Source organism: Lolium perenne, chromosome 3, assembly GCF_019359855.2.
Source record: "Lolium perenne isolate Kyuss_39 chromosome 3, Kyuss_2.0, whole genome shotgun sequence".
NCBI classification, from domain to species: domain Eukaryota; kingdom Viridiplantae; phylum Streptophyta; class Magnoliopsida; order Poales; family Poaceae; genus Lolium; species Lolium perenne.
The window spans coordinates 118,442,180-118,462,671 of NC_067246.2; the positions used below are offsets into that span (position 1 = coordinate 118,442,180).

At 43.4% G+C, this 20,492-nt stretch overlaps 1 protein-coding gene and 1 long non-coding RNA gene across 5 annotated transcripts; both read right to left on the reverse strand.

Moving 5' to 3' along the window:
- Positions 1-4,945: 4,945 nt before the first annotated feature.
- On the reverse strand, positions 4,946-6,327 carry LOC127339561 (protein FAR1-RELATED SEQUENCE 5-like). The gene is made up of 2 exons (XM_051365397.1): positions 5,624-6,327; positions 4,946-4,970 (listed from the first exon to the last, which is right to left on the reverse strand). Exons 1-2 carry the CDS (start codon positions 6,325-6,327, stop codon positions 4,946-4,948), a joined length of 729 nt encoding a protein of 242 aa, XP_051221357.1.
- A 2,397-nt stretch (positions 6,328-8,724) lies between these two features.
- On the reverse strand, positions 8,725-11,953 carry LOC127342202 (uncharacterized). Of its 4 annotated transcripts, XR_007876342.2 has the most exons (7): positions 11,689-11,953; positions 11,451-11,586; positions 11,280-11,347; positions 10,863-10,952; positions 10,517-10,780; positions 10,071-10,201; positions 8,725-9,094 (listed from the first exon to the last, which is right to left on the reverse strand). It is a non-coding gene; the product is annotated as an uncharacterized lncRNA (long non-coding RNA). The 4 variants fall into 4 exon arrangements; XR_007876340.2 differs by having other exon boundaries at positions 10,517-10,952; XR_011755296.1 differs by having other exon boundaries at positions 10,071-10,387; positions 10,517-10,952.
- Positions 11,954-20,492: the final 8,539 nt, after the last annotated feature.

Sequence of the window (20,492 nt, forward strand, 5' to 3'; positions counted from 1 at the left end):
GACATCCGCCTTGCGTCCTCGGGTCTCCATGGCATCCTCTCTTCTCTCCGTACTTGTCGTCGAGTTCCTATCATCAAGGTATGACGGAGTATGAAGTAGTATACCGTTCCACATGGGCGATTGTAGCCACGCATAAAGGAGAAGATTCACCTTTGCGTGTCATCTTGGCAATGAAGCATATGATGCGGTGAAGACCGAAGGTCGGGCTGCATCATCCATGCTTGTTTTGTTACAATTCTTATATGTTTTATGTGCACTTTTCCATACTTTTTAGCATTTTCTGGGACTAACCAATTAACGTAGTGCCGCAGTGCCAGTTCCTGTTTTCTGCTATTTTTATGTTTCAGAAAAGTTGTACATGAAAGTTTCTCGAAATTGGATGATCAAAAGCCCAGAGTCTTATTTTTCCGGGACGAAGACGGAGCCAGAAGGGCACGCGCATGAGAGCTGCCACGTGGCAGTACATAGGGCAGGCGCGGCCCCACCCTTGGTCACGCCTGGCCCGTGTACTAGCGCCTCATTGCCTCGTTTGCTCCGCCCTTCCGCCTATTTATTCCTCGTATCGGGAAAAACCCAGAGACTAGAGCCTCCATCCAAGAAAAATTCTGACGCCACCGTCAACCGAAATCTCAGTTCGGGAGGGTTCTGCAGTCCATCCCGGCACCCTTCCGGAGAGGGAAATCACCGCCAGAGGCCTCTACATCGCCTTTTCTTCATCCGAGGTGATGCGTGAGTAGTCCTCCACGGGACCATGGGTCCATAGCAGTAGCTAGATGTCTGTCCTCTCCTTGTTGTTCTTCATGTATAGATCTTGTGAGCTGCCTAACATGATCAAGATCACCTATTTGTAATTGCTACATGTTTGTTTGATTTGGATCCGATTTGTAGAGTGATTGCTTTGGTTGAGATTATGTATTATGTTATTATGATCTTGCATGCTCTCTATTTCTATTAGATGCTCTGGCCAAGTAGATGCTAGCGACTCCAAGAGGGAGTATTTATGCTCGATAGTGGGTTCATGCCTCTATTTAACCATGGGAAGTGACCTTGTTCTCTACGGTTGTAGATGTGTTGTTGCTACCAGGGAGAAAACAGCGGTGTTCTATTCAAGGGTAGTTTCATTGTTTATTTTACACACAATGCTTAAAGCGATAGTCTGTTGCTTGCAACTTAATACTGGAGGGTGTCACGGATGCAATCCTGAAGGTGGATTATTAGTCATAGATGTCGTTGGATTACGGTCTATGTATATTGTTGTAATACCCGCATACTTTCATAGCATGTATTCTGCACCAACCATTAGCGTAGAATCTCTGTTTCTCAATTGCCCATATGTAATTTTTTACCCAGCATATTTATTTATTGGGGAGGTGCCTCTAGTGATTTGTGGACCCCGGTCCTTCTTCTTTTAATTGCAATCTTCTACATCATTTTTCTGTTCTGTTCTCTGCAAACAATTCTTTTTCCACACGGTTCGTTTAATCCTTTGTTTTTAGCAAAACCAGTGAGCCTAACAACCTCGCTGAAAGTTGGGGACAAAGTACTTGGTTGTTTGTGTTCAGGTCTCCACATTGCTGCTGACGCCGGCAGTGCGCCCTGCCACGACTTGCTTCGCAACACCTCGGGAGAGAACGTTTTTCTCCTACTGGTCGATAAACCTTGGTTTCTTACTGAGGGAAAACTTCCTACCAAGGTAGTCAAAATCCCAATCCTACTACTTGAATCATACAATTTTGAGATCCTACAGCAGCTTTTCGATCCAAATCCTGCTATGAATCCAGATTAGGTAGAATCCATATAGAGTCGCGACCTGAATCCCATAATCGTGTACAAAGTTACAGAATCGGGATCTTACTATGGATTCTGCCCGATTCTCTTAAATACTGATCTGAGCCGTCCGTAGCAGGATACCACGCACATTGAGTTACCTCCTTGATAATTTTTCTTCTTACACAAGATCAGCAGCAAAAGGTAAGGGATGACCGGTTGGAAATCTTTGTCTCACTCAGGTATGCAAACATGATTAGCACTATATTTGATGTATGTGACAATTTGAAACTTATTTCATTTAAAATGTGTTGTTTGTAGCTACTATACTGGGAAAAGGTGGTAGTCGTGGATGATCCTACGTATATTCCACACAAGTCTATTCGGCCACTAATGAAAAACTGGACTGAAGCGAAAGCGGAAAGGAGGTCGCAGTACGACTATGCAAATGGTCGTGGGAGAGGCAAAGTGAAGGTTTTGTTTTTTATCACTACTTCTAGCTACATTATATCATAGTCGACGTTGTATTGTTATATTAATTTATGTCATTTGTTTTCTAATTTTACATGCAGATTATTAATGATCTTACACCTCAAGCCAATGCCAGTGCGCAAACAAAGCAAAACACATCGCAGAATGGTGAACAGTCACGTTCGACACGTTCAAGACATAGGCATAGTAACAAGGACATACTATTGGAAAGTTTGAAGAAGGAACTGACGGATCACATTGACGCACAATTAGCACTTGTACCAAAGAGATGTGCAGAGGTGAGGAGCCATACATTTGACGAACACGAAAGTATTACATTATCAGTAATGAATAATTATGGTACTACTTGTTTTGCAGGAAGTTCTAAAAATGCTAAATAAGAATGGTGTCATGTACAAACCGGTTGAAGGATTAGAGTCAGATAAAGGAGGAGATGAGGAAGAAGACACTTCTATTCACATCGATGATTCGTCTAAGAAAGAATTCATGTACAAGAACAGTTCTGACGAGTTAGATGCTTTAATTAGCAATTTAGCAAAGAATTCTGGTAAGTTTGTCACACCTCCTAAGCATAATGGGGTGCCGGAGGCCGGAGATAATGTGTACGTCACACCAGGAAGCCTTGGTAACACGGAGGGTACACAAGATAATCCTTTTATCTTAAATGATACCACAAAACCGGCATCATCCTCGGATATACCGGATGAAATTTTCGCAAGATCTACCACCAAGGTGAATGCTGGACATAAGGATGACCTACATGACAGTGAAGATGAATTTATGAGTACTGATCATAGTGTTCAAACAATGGGACGAGAGGCTATTAGGAAGAAGGGCAATATAGCAAAGTTTGCAAATAGTAATGGTAGAAGGAGAAACGCATCGGCGGTACTAGTTGGAGGGAAAAGGAAACGTACGACGGATCAAAAATATGGATCACCATATGTGGTCGCGAAACCTAGAGCAAAACGTCAAAGCCGTGTAAAGAAAGGTAACACCATTTATTCGTTATTTCTTTGTTGGCAAATAAATGATGCTGCAACCTGTAACATATGTTATTACTATTTTGTGCATCAGGGTTGTTTGCAGAACATGAAGATGGGGTATCTTCGGCAGTACCAACACAGCAGGAAATAGAAGCTGCCACTTTATATGTTAAAACAATATCTAAGATATCAAACCAAGCATCTAAAGGAGTGTACAAGAATGAATTTGGCGCCATCTTGTCTTCAGAAAAGCTTAACGTCGTTGCGCACGAATGGCTATCTGATGATGTAAGTCTTCAAAACCAAAAGTTTGCATTATACTCGTAATTAAACTAGTTGAATTTGAAATTATTGTTTTTGTTTTTAGATTATTGATGCTGCTATTGGGTATTTGTCTCTCCGTGTTGGGTCTGATCGAATGTTATGTCCAGCGTGGAGGACAAACTATCTCCTTGAACAAGCAGAAAAACAATACAGAAAAAATACAATATTAAAAATATAGATGAGGTAGTTACAAGACCAGGAGCCATAGGTAGGGTTATGGATGAATATTTCAAGCGTGAGAAGGTAACAACAGTTTCTTTCAATGTTTCATGCCAAATTAGAATAAAACAATATGGTAATTGACAAAGTTTTTTCCTTCTCTTGTAGACATTTTTCGTACTAAACATACGGAAAACTCATTACGTAACTGTTTTCATGCATACAAAGAAGAAGGAATTCCAGGTCCTTGATCCTATGTTTGTTTTAGGGGTGACAAAATTTGTTGTGGAAGACTTGGTATTACACTCTCTACATACATGTCTTTGTGTACTTTCTCATATTTGTGCAGTAATATATTTGTTGTTTTGTAGATTGGGCAAATTTCACAGGACATACAAGAAGCAAACAATAATTGTGACACAGAATATCCTGATGTCGATGAATGGCCTATTAAAAGCTATGATATCCCTAAGCAAACCGATACGTAAGTGCCTATATTGCATTACACATAAAGAAAGTCAGTTTTGTATATGCGAACACTTTTAAATTTTGTCACATTATATACCAGCAATTCATGCGGATTATGGGTATTGCAATGTATGGAGCACTGGGATGGAGATCAGATGACTTGTCCGGTTTCTCAGGTTGGCTATACTATGTTCCATGCACTCGGTTAATTTTAACAATGTTAACAAGCCATGTGTATAACACTTTATAATATTTTGGCAGGCCAGAGTCGATGAATCGAGAGAAAGTACAGTTGCAAACATTATTTTTTCACCTAACAACATCCTTCACAGGGTGAAAAACAAAGTGAGATTGCTAGCAAAGACCATAAAAATATAAATTTGATAGTGTGACTATTCGGTTGACACATGGAATATTGAATTTATAATTGTCTTTGGTTGTAAACAATATTTATTCGGTTATGATTATCTACAAAATTTTGTAAAAATGATTTTATTTCCCATTGTCGAAAGTATGCAATTATTTTATGTTTGTACATGCATGCTATGATGTACATAAGGAAATGCCTACTTCACAATATATAATGTCTTTTGCCATTTTTACAAAAGAATACCAGAGAATTAACAACATCAGTACAAAATAAAAACATCAGTACGTAGCAAACATTAACAACTCCATCGAATACAAAGCTATTTTCGTCCCATTCATAATTAAGGAAATTTACTTCCCTTTAGATAACTATGAAAAAACTACCCTTCCTGCTGCAGCACATTCCTGCACATGTTCACAGACATAAAATTACACAACAAATCATAGGAATCTTTTATAATATATGAAACAAAATGGCAGAAAAAACTTACTTCGGATGAAATATGCATATTGGGTTTCTTCTGTTATGCCATTCTTCTTGGCATGCCCCGCACACCTGCACCCCGTGTTCCTTGTGTCCTAGTGGTCTTCCATTTTTAGTCATCAGAGATTTCTGCGCTTCTTGCCTAGGTGCACCCTTAGTGGACACTTTCAAAGGATCACCAATAACAATATCGCATGGTCCACTAGCATCTTCATTTTCATGCACCGACCTGAGGGGACCATATGCTTTACCTTTAGCATACCCCTCTCTTCTAGAAATTATGCCATCAATGGTACTGTTCAGCAGATCATATTCTTCTGAATTGTTTAATGCAATATGCATAACCTGTGATACCTTAATATTCATCCTGCTGTATTTCATCCGCTCCTCTGCCCCAGACCAACCCCACCCAAACATGTCACTGGTGCGTCTAGCTGGCAACCCTAACCTGGCATTTTTTGTGAATCGTCGTACAGCACAACATTGTGGAATCTCAGTAAATTTCAAGAAATGCAGCACATGTAGTATGTGCTTGCAAGGGATCCCCTTTCGAATCATCCTTTGACAGCTGCACCTTATAATTTCTGCCTCCTTGGGTCTATATTCCACGTAGAAACTGGTCCTTACATGATTCCTCCATGCCACAATGAAGATGTTTGAGTCTCCTGCCTGCATTTTTTCTAAGATCTCTATGCCACCAATCTTTGAAAGCTCACCTTGAATAATATAGAACACAGGAGGAGAGAAGATTTTTGCAGCAGCAACCTCTAGTTCTCTGAAATTAGTAATTGGCACTGGTGTAGTCTGTGAAGCCGTGCAGTCGTCGTGGGCTTCGTTCTCACGGAGACGGACAATTGCGTTGTCGTAGTGCATAATCATATCAACAATTGTCATTTCCCCATCTAGGTGCAGGTGTAGACAAGAGTTTAAACTTTCATTCCGCTGGTTACTTTTCATACCCAGCCAGAATCCTTCAGAGAGATACGCTGCAGCCCAAAGTTTCCTCTTGTTGTACATCCTCTTCATCCATATTCTAGTTTTTGGGGATTGCCATTTTCTGTAAAATGCATGCCATCGCACCTCAAATACTTGCTCTGAGGTGGTGTAATACAGAGTCCTGAACTCGTTCAGTGACTTGTTAGGTAGATGCATCTCCATATTTTTTTCAATGTGGAAGCTGCAGATGCGATGCGAAACACCAGAAAATACTTCGCCGATTGCGCCGATCATCGCGGCATCTGCATCCGTGATTACCGCCTTTGGCTTCTGTTGACACATCGCTTTGAGAAAAGTCTTTAGAAGCCAAACATATGTTTTTTCATTCTCGTTTGGAAGGATGGCACACCCAAAAACCGTTGTCCTACGGTGGTTGTTCAAGCCCACAAAAGGAACAAATGGCATCTTATATTTATTCATCTTGTATGTGCTATCAAACACCAACACATCTCCGTAGTCCTGGTAATCCCTACGTGACTGGGAATCACACTAGAACATGTGCTTCAGACGGCCTTTGTCATCAACGTCATATTCATAGAAAAATTCAGGGTCCCTCTTTTTCCGCTTTGGCATAATGCGGATGGCTGTGGTAGCGTCACCTTCGAAAAGCAGCCTCCTCCTCTCCCTAGAGCACATGTTGTACAAATCCTTTCTTGTGAATCCAACACCGGCAAATGAACCGGAGCCTGCAATGAATTTTCTCATAATGAGGTGCTTCCTGACCCCCATGGATCCCAGTGATAATATCTTATATCTCTGCGCGTCGTTGATCGTCCTATGGGACCGAATAAACGGAGTCTTACATGGTTCAGCTGGGTCATGGTTATGTTTGTCTCGAAAATCTTCAACAACCTAGAAACCAGTTCTTCCATCAAACTTCACCACCAAACGTGCCTTGCAGCCGCAGCGAGACTCAGGTCTGAGCCTATATACGCGGCATTCAGTGGTCAGTTGCTTTTTGGGATGTCTGCCTTCTCTGGAACACACAAAACGCCTTAGCCGAATTACTCCATCATCAAACCGCTTAACCTGGTCCAGCCGGACGCTGAACCCATAATCTTTAGCATATCTGTTGTAGAAAGAAAATGCTGCTGCTTCAGAAATAAAAGCCATCTCTTTTATCATCGAGTATAAATCCCGATTATTATCAGGATATTCATTGCCATTGCTACCTTTCTGCGTTTTCTCAGGCTGACTAGCGCTTGGCATCACCTGCAAGTATAAAACGTAGGCATTAATTAAAACTATAAATTTATGTGTTCCAGCTATATGAGACTGATAAAAAAGAGATAACAATCTGGCTCATGTCAACAGAATCCTCAGGAACTGATGCACCTTCCACATCATCAGTATGGCCCGTGTCCAAGTCAGATTCACCAAAATAGTCGTACTCAAGCTGTGTGTCAAATTGTGCCTGAAATTTATTAATGCATCGCGAAATTTAGTAACCGTAAATTTTACAGTTGCCATCATTTCATGCATCATTTTATGTCATTTTATGAGTCACTACACATACCTCACTAGTATTTAGACTGTCTGTGTGTTCACCATGGTTCTCATCATTTTGATCGTCTGTGTGTTCACCATGGTTGTCATCATTATCAAATTCATCGTACACAATCTGCATAAATTATGACAGGAGGAACCATATATTATTTGATGATGCTGGACTGCTGGTAATCGAAATGAAAAATAGTGCACCAAGAATATATAGTAATGTGGCTCACATCAAACTCGTCTTCGCTCCAGTCGGCTTCGTGCTGCAAATTTTCGTCCATTTCAGAGTCATCGGAATTATAGCCGACGTACTCATTTTGTTCCTCAATCATACCAGATATAGAGTTCTCCATATTCTGTAGTATTGGACCATAATTAGGATTGAAAAATCGGCAGAATTGCGTCCTCTTACTATGCTAGAAGATGAAGTCATGGGTACCTCCAATTTTAAACCCTAGCGGGGAAGATGCCGAGCCGGTGGCGCGCCTTTCCAAGGTCGTCGATCTGCGGGGGCGGCGTCGAGATGCGAAACAACCACCGGCGGCGACGGACGTGCCGGCAACAACCGCCGACGGCCGGGCCGGCAACAACTGCTTGCGTTTTACCTAGCGATGGCGTGGAACAGCTCGATCAGATCTCCAGGACCGATGAAAACGATGCATGCAATGGGAGCTAATCACGGTGATTAGCTTAGCACGTGGGACCCACCCACGTGGGGTCGTTCGTATTGATACGCCTAGGCCCTGTATACCCATACGAGCCTTGTACTGGGCTTGGATATGGGTTTCGGCGGGCAGCACAAAAAAAACAAAATCGGGACCACCGTACCCCTTCGGCGATGAGTGGCGACTTTGGAGAGGGTGCACACCGAAGCACACCTCTTTTGCATCTCCTAGAATAATATGTTTGTCGACCTTAAAAGTAATACAAAAATTATCAAGTTATGTCGGCATATGATTCTCACTTAAGTTTTCCAGTTTATGAATTTCTGTAATTATTATGATTCTTTTTTGCTAAACTTTTGAAGAGCATAACGATTGTAACTAGTATTTTCGTAGTTGTTGGTGTTCTACGTCTATTGCTGCACAGCTGCAGAGCATGTCTTCTGTCATTTTCAATGATACTAGACCATAAAGGGCGCGGTGCTGCGCCCGTCCATTTTAAAAAATAATGATGAAAACATGTAAGAATACCAACGCTGCTTAGATTCCAACAAAGTTCACAAAAAAGGATAGCAACATAAGGAAATTTCTGACACTGCCTAGATGGGTGATACTGATCCAGCAAACAATTACTACTTTGATATTTTACAACCACCAGTTCAAACGGACGACACTACTGCTACATTAACCTTGTACATGTCCAACTGGAACTTCAGCTCGTCTCGGAAGGATTTCTTGTTCGATGAAAGAGCAGCACGCCTGGAATGCTCTACACGCAGATTTGAGATCCTTCCACTGCTCATATGTACACTCTATCCCTTGACCTGACAGGACCTCCATAGCCTTCTCAATTTTTTGATTGAGTCAGTTGCTCACACCGCTCAGCTGACCTACACAATAATTTTGATGTGAAAAAGGAGAGTAGTTCCCAGAACATGGCAGTATTTACTTCCAATGGCGTAACCACAACTAAATAAATAGATAGTTTGAAGAGATATATAAATGATAAATAGCAGATGTTTTCACAAGAAAGTATCAACTCTAGCAACAGTATAAATACACGTGGAAGTATCTATTATATTTCTCTATCGGCAAGCCACCACTTTGGTCAAAGAAAGAGTACATGACCATGATACCAATTTTCCAACCACGGTTTACAAAACAGCACACACATACACACACACAGTCTAGTAGCAATAGTATCCATACTGTATATTATTGCATAGGTAAAATATGAGTTTTTTAATGCAGGCTAGGTTTCAGAACAAATAAAGACAATTGAAAAGTAACATTCATAAATGGATATGCTTTAACAGACAACTCTTTGTTGATTCCTTGGCATCTTGTATTTTCTCTCGCGCCACAGTAGAAGTTTCCAGGAAAACAAGCCAGGTATCCTTACGCATACAAAACTAATTTTTAAACATTTGTCAGGACACAAATCATATTCCCACTTGAATGAAAGGATTTTCCTCATGTGAAAGGTCGAAACGTTTTTTTCTTAGTTAATGGCTCAGATCATTTTCCAATGGAAGAGAACAGATTTATACATATAGAGGGGAGAGAGTGTGAGACGCACACTGAGAGAAAGGAGTTGGGGATAGAGAGACTGCGACGATCGATTTGCAGCTCCTCAAACTGCTATACTGCAATGATTGTTGGAATCCATGAAAGTAATGTATTTTAGATTTTGATAGAGATTCTAATGTTTATGGTTAACTGACAAAAGGAAAATTGGTAATTTATGGGATGCTGAAAATAATTATCTCGCAAGAAGAGCTAATGATAAACGAACAACTTCATACACAGCTCAGTAAATAGATATAAACAATATTAAAATTGGGATCATGAGAGATATTGGCTTGCCTGTAGTATTAGTGTGCTACCATATAACACTATGGAAGGATACTTCGCTTCCACAACTTCAGCAATTTCTCCATCACTCTTACCCGCAGATTAGATCCTCTTTGCCAACTCCATCGTAGTAAATTCTCCTCCTACAAACAGTTGGTTTAACAGAAGTATTTTTGTTTCTAAGATGCTCAAGATATAAATAGTTTAAAGGAATCAGCTGATGCATATAAGGCTCATGTCATAGGTGCTGATGCATCTAGAAGGCTCTCTTGGAGGCTCGTGTCATCAGAACTCTCATACAGTTTCATTGGATGAAATTAAAAGCACCCCTGTATCACAATGTTTCCCCATACTAAAATTATGATACGATACATTGTATGGAGTATATAGAGCAAGACAGAGAGCTTCAGATTGCCTCCAAAGGCTGAGATAAAATAATTCGTAGAGAGATGACTTACATCAGCCCAGTCATCTTGTTGTCATGAACTCACAATGCTTAACACAAAATTGGGAATCCTCTTGTGTCATTCCTTCCATGGTTATTAAATAAAAACATGAGTCCGCCAACAAGAAAATAAGCTTTTATTTAAGAATACATAAAGCTATACAAGGCTACAGAAAATGAGAGTGGAAGAATACTGGCTTGGATAATCCCGCTGAAAAAGGTTATGCCTCAATTGATGCAACCCTTCAGCCTTGATAACACCCACCTTTAGTATCTCCTTGAATTGGACAAAAGTCATAATAAACTACCAAAAAAAGAAAAATCATTTATCAATATGATTATTTACTCTTTTAACGCACATGGATTGTTTGCTAGTGAGACAATATGCAATGGGTCGGAAATGAAGTTTCGCTTGCCCTAGATCATGCTTGATAGCTTCTCTACAGTACCTGATATGGAGGGAAGCAAAAATAATTTAGAGAAATTTGATGTAGTAAAAAGAGTAACAGAAGGTCAGTCATATAACAATCAATAATCAACATAGTGTTTGAGTAGATGCCAAATTTGAACTCATGCTCATAATATCAGGCTGCAAGCATTAGAAAAAATTATAACTCTCGCGGAAGAAAGATGGAGCCTTGTGACACACATGTTCTCATAAGATCTACTGCACGAATTCGGATTATGAACAATTCACATAGCAACCTTGAGCAAATGTTTATATTCTGAATATAATAATGTACCCTTGGGTGTTATGGAGCGATAAATGGACTTACCCTTACAATGGGTGGCTTTGAGCTTGCCGTATCTGCTTCAAAGTATTGTGATGATTCCGACCAAATACCTACAGACAATAGGACAAGGAAAATAGATAGTTGTGAGAAATTTCAAATTATGATTCCAAAAGTTTTGGCAGCAGGATTCAGTAAAGTGAGCAGGCAGCATACAATTTCTGTCAGCAGATGGGCTATTTTGCTTGACCATTTGATATAAATGAACATAATCAACTCTAGAACCGAAAAAAATCTTAGCCTCAGGTTCCGCCAGCTCTTCCAACCTCAAATCTGGCTGTCCAAGTTCGATCTAGAAGATGAAATTTTGGATCAAAAAATAGAATTGGTAATAATTAAACTAAATAAAATTCACTTGTATATCAGTATCAACTAACCTATTTATGTTACCAACCTGAGATGAAGTATGGTGCGGACAGGGAGAAGCACAACTCTGTTTGATCTAAGGCATCCACCTACGATCTGGCGGTCGCCCCCATCACCTCCACTTGCACTGGGTTGTTGCCGACTCACCTGACGCTGTTTCCTGTCTTTGGCCACGGTTAGCTCCATCCTATCTCCTTCATCATCGGCACTGCGCCGCCGCCGCCGCTGCCACTCCCCTAAATGGAGATCGTGAGTGGTGCTGTGACGGATGGGGATCGGAGGTAGAAATCGTCAACGGTTGCCGCCATCGCGATATGCTACGGGAGATGAAACATATAGGCCCGTTTAAGTGTTTCAGGCCCAAGAAATGTGGTGCGGTCTAAGTCCATGCCGGGAGTAGAAGCCCAGCAACGAAAAAGGCCTTTTTAACGCGGTGTGTACTGGTAACGCTCTGTAATGTAAGTTCGGGAATGGTAACTAAGTTTAGGGCGTTAGGGCATCTCCAACCGGGCGACCCAAACGGACGCGCTGGGCCGTCCGTTTTGGGCCATTTGGGTCGCCGCCCGGACACGCGGACAGCGCCCCGCGTCCGCGTGTCCGTTTGGGTCGCGCGCTGCGCCCAACGCGCGGACGCATCGCAAATTGGAGAAACACGAAAACAAAATGAAAATGGCAAATTTAAACGATATTTGATTAAACATATGCCCTATTTTGGGCAAATTTAGTACATAGCCCTATTTTGGGCAAATAAAACTAACAAAAGAAGCCCCTATATGGGCTTTTAAATTTAAACTAAAATATAAACAGAAAATAAAAAACCCTCTATGGTTTGGTCGGCGGCGCGGTGGCCGCCGGTGCGCCGCCTAGCCCCTGTGGGCGTCGTCGGCGACGTCGTCGAGGTCCCCGGGCGGCGAGGCACTGTTGTGGCTCGCCTCGTCGTCGTTGGCTCCAGCGAAAACCCGCTTCGGGGCCATGGCGGCGGTTTCGCTGCGGGAGTGGAGTGGGGACTGGAGTGGAGGGCCAGATCCCCTCCAGTCCCCATTTAATAGACTCCCCTGGACACCGACGGGTGGGCCCAAGGGAGACGAGGCGACCAGCGCGCGGACGCGAGCGGACGGCGCGTGCCATCCGCGGCCACGCAAACCTAGCCCAGATTTGGGCCGGGTTTGCGTCGTTCCGGACGCCGCGGCCGTCCGCTTTTGCGGTGCGTCCCCGCGTTGGGCCGGGTTTTTGTCCGTTTCGACCCATCCGGACGCGCGGGCGCGGGATGGGTCGCCCGGTTGGAGATGCCCTTAGATCATTCGATCGGACGGCTGAGGACGTTAAATCGCTGTGAGATGGCCCTGTTGGTTCCATTTTACTGTTACTTAATAACTTAAAGAAGAGATCAAGGATAAAGGTTTTGTTACACCTAACTATTGTACATACTGCACCGCTATTCTTCTTAACTTAAACTGTGGCTGGACCCTATTCACTGAAACAACTACATTGATTCACTTCTCCATTTACCGTTCTGAGAATGTTTCTCTTTTATTATATTGCAGGAAACTTGCTATGAGCACCCTTCAGTATTAGTGTCCCCACAAGATCAAATGTGCAATGAATCACATCAACGGGCGAAAATATTACATGATATTAGTCTTAACGTGATACTATACTACCACTTCATGGATATTAACTTCCACTCCTTATGTATTAAATTTATAAACTTCGAAATTTTGTTCCATTGGTTGTCAAGAATGTGTCCAGTTGAGGGGCAGCTCAGGCTGGGTTTCAGCCTATTGGTGGTCCTGTTGGTAATCTTTTTACCTAAATTGATTGGTATGCAACTACCGATTTTGCATCTCCTTCAAAGAACTCTGCTATCTGGAGAGATCGTTCGGCCGTAGACATAGCAGCCTTCGTTTAGATAAAGGAACAATGTAGCCAGGACTCTATTCTCTGTACCTTCCCGGTTAGTGTGCTCGAACTGCCACTTCATAGTGTTCTACTTTATCTATGTGTTATTGTATATAATTGCAGTCAATGAATATATTCTTTTATTTCATCTTCTGTATCTCCATGCTTTTTATAATACTTGCCTAAAGAACTTTTCATAATCTATCTATACCTAATCTATATCTATACCTAATAATAAAGGGAGGATTGTTTCCGTCGTCCAACACTTTTTTGGACCGTTCTACCCTCCCACCAAATTACATATTACCACTAATCTCCTCATCCTTACATAGTCAGGTCCGACTTTGCTTGTCCCGTGCTTGCTTCAATCTGTGTACAACACGATTGATTATGCTTTTTATATATCGCTCAGGAACCAGCGAATCCATCAGGCAACCAGAAATAACGAGATCGATCTATGAGATGAGACTGCCCTCAAAAAAAAATCTATGAGACGAGACAAGATCGACAGACGAGGATGAAAACTACCCAATCTCGATCTCGACGACTCACCGGAAGTGGAAGGCCTATCTCAACGGACCTTCGTCGTCCTTGGTTCGAGGCCGTTGAAGGAAAGTTTATTTAGCCTCTCGTCAAAGAAAACAACTCTGCATCGATCGGGTATAAGCTGGCTTCCTAGCTCGATGGACCATCGATCGAAGAGGTTGTTCAAGGAGGGTCTCATAGGGTAGAGCACGTCAGATCTATGCGGCCGCGCGTGGCCATCATCACTTCATCAGAAACGCCACGAACGCGTCGGTGGCCGAGGAAACTGGTCAGATCAATTTATTGGTGGTGGCGTAGGTCGGCGACATCCCAACCCCACGTTCCACGACTTCCTAGAAGACGAGCCGCAAGTTCACCACCATGGTAGCCGCCGGCAGCGGCGGCTAGGACGGCGCTTGCACGGAATTCTCACCAACACCGGCAAAGACGAATTGGAGGAGCACAAGCTGCTATCCATCGTGCCAAACAGCGACAGTCCGTTAGCCACGCCGAGCAGCAACAGGAGCGGCAGTGGCAGCAGCGCAGTGCATCAACGCCCGACCTGGAACAGTAAAAACGGAACTGCTCAACGCTCGACCTCAGTGGACGGAAACTGAGGGTCGTGCCTCGCCCGTTCTCCTCTAGACTCTGCACCAACACAGAGTCCTTTCCAGTTTCCACGATCGACTCCTTCACCTGTTCCGCAAGCCGAAGAGATGGCAGATAATGAATCGCTCATTGTTTGTTCTTCCGACTAGCATCACTCCTGATTGGTTAGTCCACAAATCATGTCACGGTTTTTCAGTATCTCCTTATTTGTAGTCAGTTAATGAATCGCTCATTGTTTGTTTTTCGCAGAGAATTGATGTAGAAGCAACAGAAGAGATGGCAGCAATCAATACATCCAATTCATCTGTTTCTGTAGATGTAGAGGTAAATTTTCAAATGCCAAAGAAAAAAAACGGTATAGCAGTCAGACATTGAATGTTTTAGCGTTTGTTTATGTTTTAGCGTTTGTTTCTTGCAGAAAAGTAAGGAAGTGTCAGGAAAAGATATACCAGCAGGATAGACAAGTCACCTGCTTCTATGAATGAGGATGTAAAATTTGAACAGCTTCTGTGAGTTTTTCCTAGCATGTTGTATGCGTGTTATACGTCCTAGCTTAGCTGCCCAGGTCAATTAGTTCTGACCATAGTTATTCCATCTCCTTTAAATTGTTGTCATCTTTCACCATGCTGTAAGTATCAAAGTAGATGAGATGTACACGTAGTCTAGATTGGAAGCAGAATTTGTGTTGTAGTGCTATAATAGATGAATTATGTGATTGTGCTCAAAACTCATTAATTACAAAATACAACTTTTCTGTTATTTCAGGAATTGGAATTCAACGTTGAATCAACCACTGTTGATGATTTTGATAATAGGCCTCTAAAAAGACGAAGTTCTAAAACATGTGTTTTAGATGATCCATTGTCATCTCTTACCATCTCCACCGCATCTATCGTTTCGGAATTTCTGAGTCTGTTAGTTCAGAATTGATGAATGAAGAACCATTGCCTCCATCACCAAACAAGTTGGCCTTATCTACACTTTCAGCGGAAGATGATAAACATATAATAAATACTTTAACATATGACTATCTCCCAAAAGGTAAAATATTGCATTGTTTATGTATGTCTATTTATTCACAATAGTTTTTTGTTTCCTATTTTAAGCTTAATATATTTTCCTCTGCCGCAGCAACGCGCGGGCATTGTCCTAGTCTATACCTAATAATAAAGGGAGGATTGTTTCCATCGTCCAACACTTTTTTAGACAGCTTTACCCTCCCACCAAAATACATAATACATACAATGCCATGGTACCTCTTCGTTCCTAAGTCACCTAACATAACGGTTGGTTTTTTTCCCTTATGACCCTTCCTCTGTCAAGTCTCTACTGCACGCGCACGACGCGACCTTCATTACATGGCCTTCTTGGCGCCACAATGGCATAGGTGTGCTGGATGTCAGGGACGCCGATGCCGGCTATGTCCTGCACCTGTGAACTGCCGCGCCTAAGATCGTTCTGAAGTGTCCTCCGCCAATTGAGTTCAGATCGGAACGGTAGCCACTCCTGCACCGTACGTCAGAATACCGATCGGAGCCAATCGAGTTTGGAGCGGTGGCGCTCGAAAACGAGATTATCGATGGCAACAGAGCGACGGGTCGTCCTCTAACTGTATACCACAACTCAAGGAAGCTTTTGCATCGCAATACATATAATACATAAGTGGGCAGAAACAATCTCCAGAAATTTTTGGGAGAAGCTACTGAAGGCGTTCCTCACCAAGCTGTGATCTACGTTTGTGGGCATCCAGTACTACTTCTAGGCCTGGAACCGGCAGCTTAACATTCAACATCCCAAGTTTCAATACTGTTGATGATTACTTGGTGACTAAGCTGGAGTAATTGAAGTTTCGTTCAGGACTGAAGTTCAATTACGCCTTCAGGTTCACTAGATCAGCGCATTATATATGTTTGGTTGTGATTTTTCTTGCTAGCAAGAGCTTAGGTGATTCAAAGCGTACTCAGTTTCTATTTTGTTGGGAGTGATCAACTGGAGTGTGGTAAGTCAGTCCACCGTGGGCGACGGGGCACTTATCCAAATATGACATATCATTCAGTACTTGTCAGTCTGATCTCTTTGGATTAGTATATTTTACATTGAATTTAGCATTGGTTTGCTGCATATGAAATTGCAAGTTAAAGGATATGCATCTGAACTCTGAACAATCAGAGGTGCATTGGCGCGTTAGAAAAAGAGGAAATTCTAAGAGTTGAGATGACACAACCATGAAACAAGCAATCTTGTGTTGAGGGGAGTTTTGTTAATCATATAGATATAGACGATACTTACTGCAATCTAATGTTTATTGGTATCCATCTACCTATATGCCAAGTTATTTGGAAGTTTCTTTAATCTGGTGAGTTTGACCTGTTTCAGTAATAAAGTAACCACAATTTTATACATTCTCCTTTCTAAATAGACGTACTTCCATCCAATTTTAAACTTATATGTATGCATTTATGTTTTTTAGTAGTGTTGACTGCCAAAACCCACCGGCGGGCAGCGACCGTCAACACCGTAGAGCCGGGAAGAGCCTAGAGCTGCGGCTGGCTGAGACCCCTCCGAGCGACGGCCCGCAATGCTCTTCTGGTCACACGTCCGATGCGAAGTGCAAGGGCGTGCCACCTGACCTATACCTGGTCAGGAAGGTGATGGAGATGCCTCGCTTAGTTTCCTGCATGGCATACACGTAAACATTAAATACGAGCCTCGAACGGCTCTCAGGTTACCCTGTGAATCGGCTCAAGGAGCCGATCCACCCATGATTCGTACGGGGTGCACGAATATATGGTGGTCCTGCTTGATCAAGATAAAGCTAATGAGATCTACGACGATTTAGGGTTTTCACCGCATAATCGGATCATCCTACTCCAGGTTGGGCCTCGCGGCCACGCACGGTGATCGTAAGCCGATCCTAAACAAGGCCTAAAAACCAACACGAAGTTGATCCCCGGAACATCCTGTTTAGGACTTGCGAACGCCACCCTACGTGCCGCTGGATCCTCCCCCCCTTTGTAAGGCCTAACTATTGCAGATATTAAACTAATCCTTGTAGAACAAGGAGCAATCGTAACGGATCAGATCTACTAAATAATGATCAAGCGGGGTGCCGCCCCCACACCTGAGATAGGTGTGAGGGCGGATAGATATGCAAGGGTTGCACTACGTGAGCATGTTATACGAAGAACTATGCTAACCCTAACACATCTATGATAACTACGTTGCTCGCCATCAAAAACGCTTCAGTACGAGCAACGCATGAACAACGTGGAGCTTGTGCTGCCTAGATCGCAAGATGCGATCTAGGCAGCATGTCGCTTACCTGGTAGAAACCCTCGAGACGAAGGAGTTGGCGATGCGCCGAGATTGGTTTGTTTGGGTTGAACGTGAGTTGTTGTTTATTCCATAAACCCTAGATACATATTTATAGTCCAGGGGACTTTCTAACGGAGGAATATCCCCACCGTGTACGAGACAAACTCTAACTTTTAATCTACGATACAATCTACTATAATTAAAGATACACGGGCAATCTAGCCCAAATTCTCCGTGCAAGGCCGCTTCAGAGATCTTCCACGTGTAATCTTCCAAGCCCATCTCTCTGACGGCCCACCTCCTGATTTGACCAAAATCTGGTGATAACACATGCCCCCCTGGTTTTGGCAATGATAATTCCAAAACCACTCTGTTTCTCCTCTGAAGGGTCATGTCGTGGCAGAGCAGAGCTGTTGCAGTATCCGTTATCATTATGCCCTGTCTTCTCAGCTTCTCTGCAAAATTCGATAGCCCTGGCGTAATTTCCTTGGAAACTATAATGGCATTAAATTTCCACCAGGCTTCTCATTACTTAACCGTGCCGACTGATTAGCTCTCTTTATCCCCTTCCTCTGTTCCAGCCATCGGCACCCAAAAAACCCTCTTCCCCTATAGCAATGTCTTCCTCTTCCTCTTCCTTCTCAAACCTCTTCCCCCAATCCTCGCCGAAGAAGAAGAACGAGGACAACCTTCACTCCAAGGTGAACCCCCTCTCCCCCGACAATGAGAAGAAAGAAGGAGAAGTAGCGAAGGCCAAGGCCTTCCCCTCTGCCAAGCTCCCGCCGAAGAAGCGCTCCCGCATGTGGGCGGATAGCGAGGATGAAGACGACGATGAAGAAGGAGAAGAGGAGGAGGAAGATGAATCTTCCTCTTCCGCTGGGTACCCGCCGACCAAGCGCTTCCGCTCCTGGGCGGACAGCGAGGATGATGATGATGACGAGGAAGAAGAGGCTCCGGCCAAGGGCTGGGGCAGCAGCGACGAGGAGCTTCCTGGGAGCAGCGCCGACGACACCGACGGCGGTGATGATGAGGACAGCGACGACTAGCAGAATAGGACTAGTAGTAGCAGTGCACTAGGCACCAGATCCCTCTTTTGAGAGCCATCGGCTCTTTCCTGTAAAGCTGCTCCTTTGAATTAATGAAATTGTTCTTTCAATTCATCTTTCAATTACTCCAATTTCATTTCTTCCGCCTGTCATGCCAAGACCGATAGCAATGTATCGGATTTCTTTTCTTTTGGACGCCCATGAAGCCGAACTCTCATGTCGATTAGCTCGTAAGCCAAGAACTTCTCAATTTCAGGCTGCGATTTGGTATCTGACCACAATTTTTCGCAATCCCTTAGCCGATGACTACTCATCGGCTATTTTGAGAATCTAGTCCCTTCCCTTCTCTTGCAGCGACAGGACGGTCCAAAACTTGTAAAAAACAACGGCCTCCTTTCCCGATTCAGAGGAGATCCCAATGCAGGGCCAGTCGATGCGACTCCCATCGGCTTTCAAAAACAGAGCATTCACCAGGCCAGCTGCCCCCCGAGTCTCAGTCGAGGCGAGAACGGTAATGGATCAGCCGAATGTGCCGCCTACGCAGAGTTAGCCGATTTCAACAAAATCGGCTCCCCAAAGCAGAGAACCTTCAGGGTGAGCTGCCCCCCGAGCTTCTCCAGTCCACTTTTCGCGCCTTGCAAGTCAGATCGGCTCCTTTCCTTTGGTGGATCTGATGCAACCCATCCTTAACCTGATCTGATGCAACCCATCCTTAACCTGATGCAACCACGTATCGGCTTCGTTCCTTAGTTCTGAAGTCGATGCCCTTGCATCGGCTGTAAAATTTTTTTATTTGGCCGATTTTTCTTAATCGGCCCCCAATGTTTCACTGCACGCATGTTTACACATGTTTATCTGCACATGTTCTTCATCTGACTGTATGCCCCCCGAGCCGAATCTGCCAAATGACTGCAGATATCGGCTTTTATGGTTAGTCAGGGCACTGCACTTGCACGTCGGCTTCGTAAAGATTCATGCTGACTTTCATCTGCCGACGTGGCCGCTGCCCAGTAGATCGTTGCTGAACACAAGAAGAATATGTGCTGAATATGTGGTGAACATAATTTTGGCCGATTGCTGGAATCGGCCTCCATATCCATTAGAGTGCTGACTGAAGGTTCTGTAAAGCTCCTTCATAATTTATGGGGCCGATCACAAGGATCAGCCTCGCCTTGTTTTGCTCACTGGTGTGTTCTTGCTACTCGGTCAGGCTGGATAAAACCAACCCAACCTCTGACTTTATGCGCTTGCCGTCGTCCACCTTGAGTGCATCGTATAATCGTGGAGCACTAAGCTCCGTCGGAAGGACGAGCACCACGTTTGTGCCAGCCGATGTTTCATCATCGGCCTTCTTTTGCTTGGGACGCCACTCCATTCTCCGTGGACGACCCTCTTCATCCAGGGTTTGCTGAACCTTTACAGCCAGATCAGGCCGTGC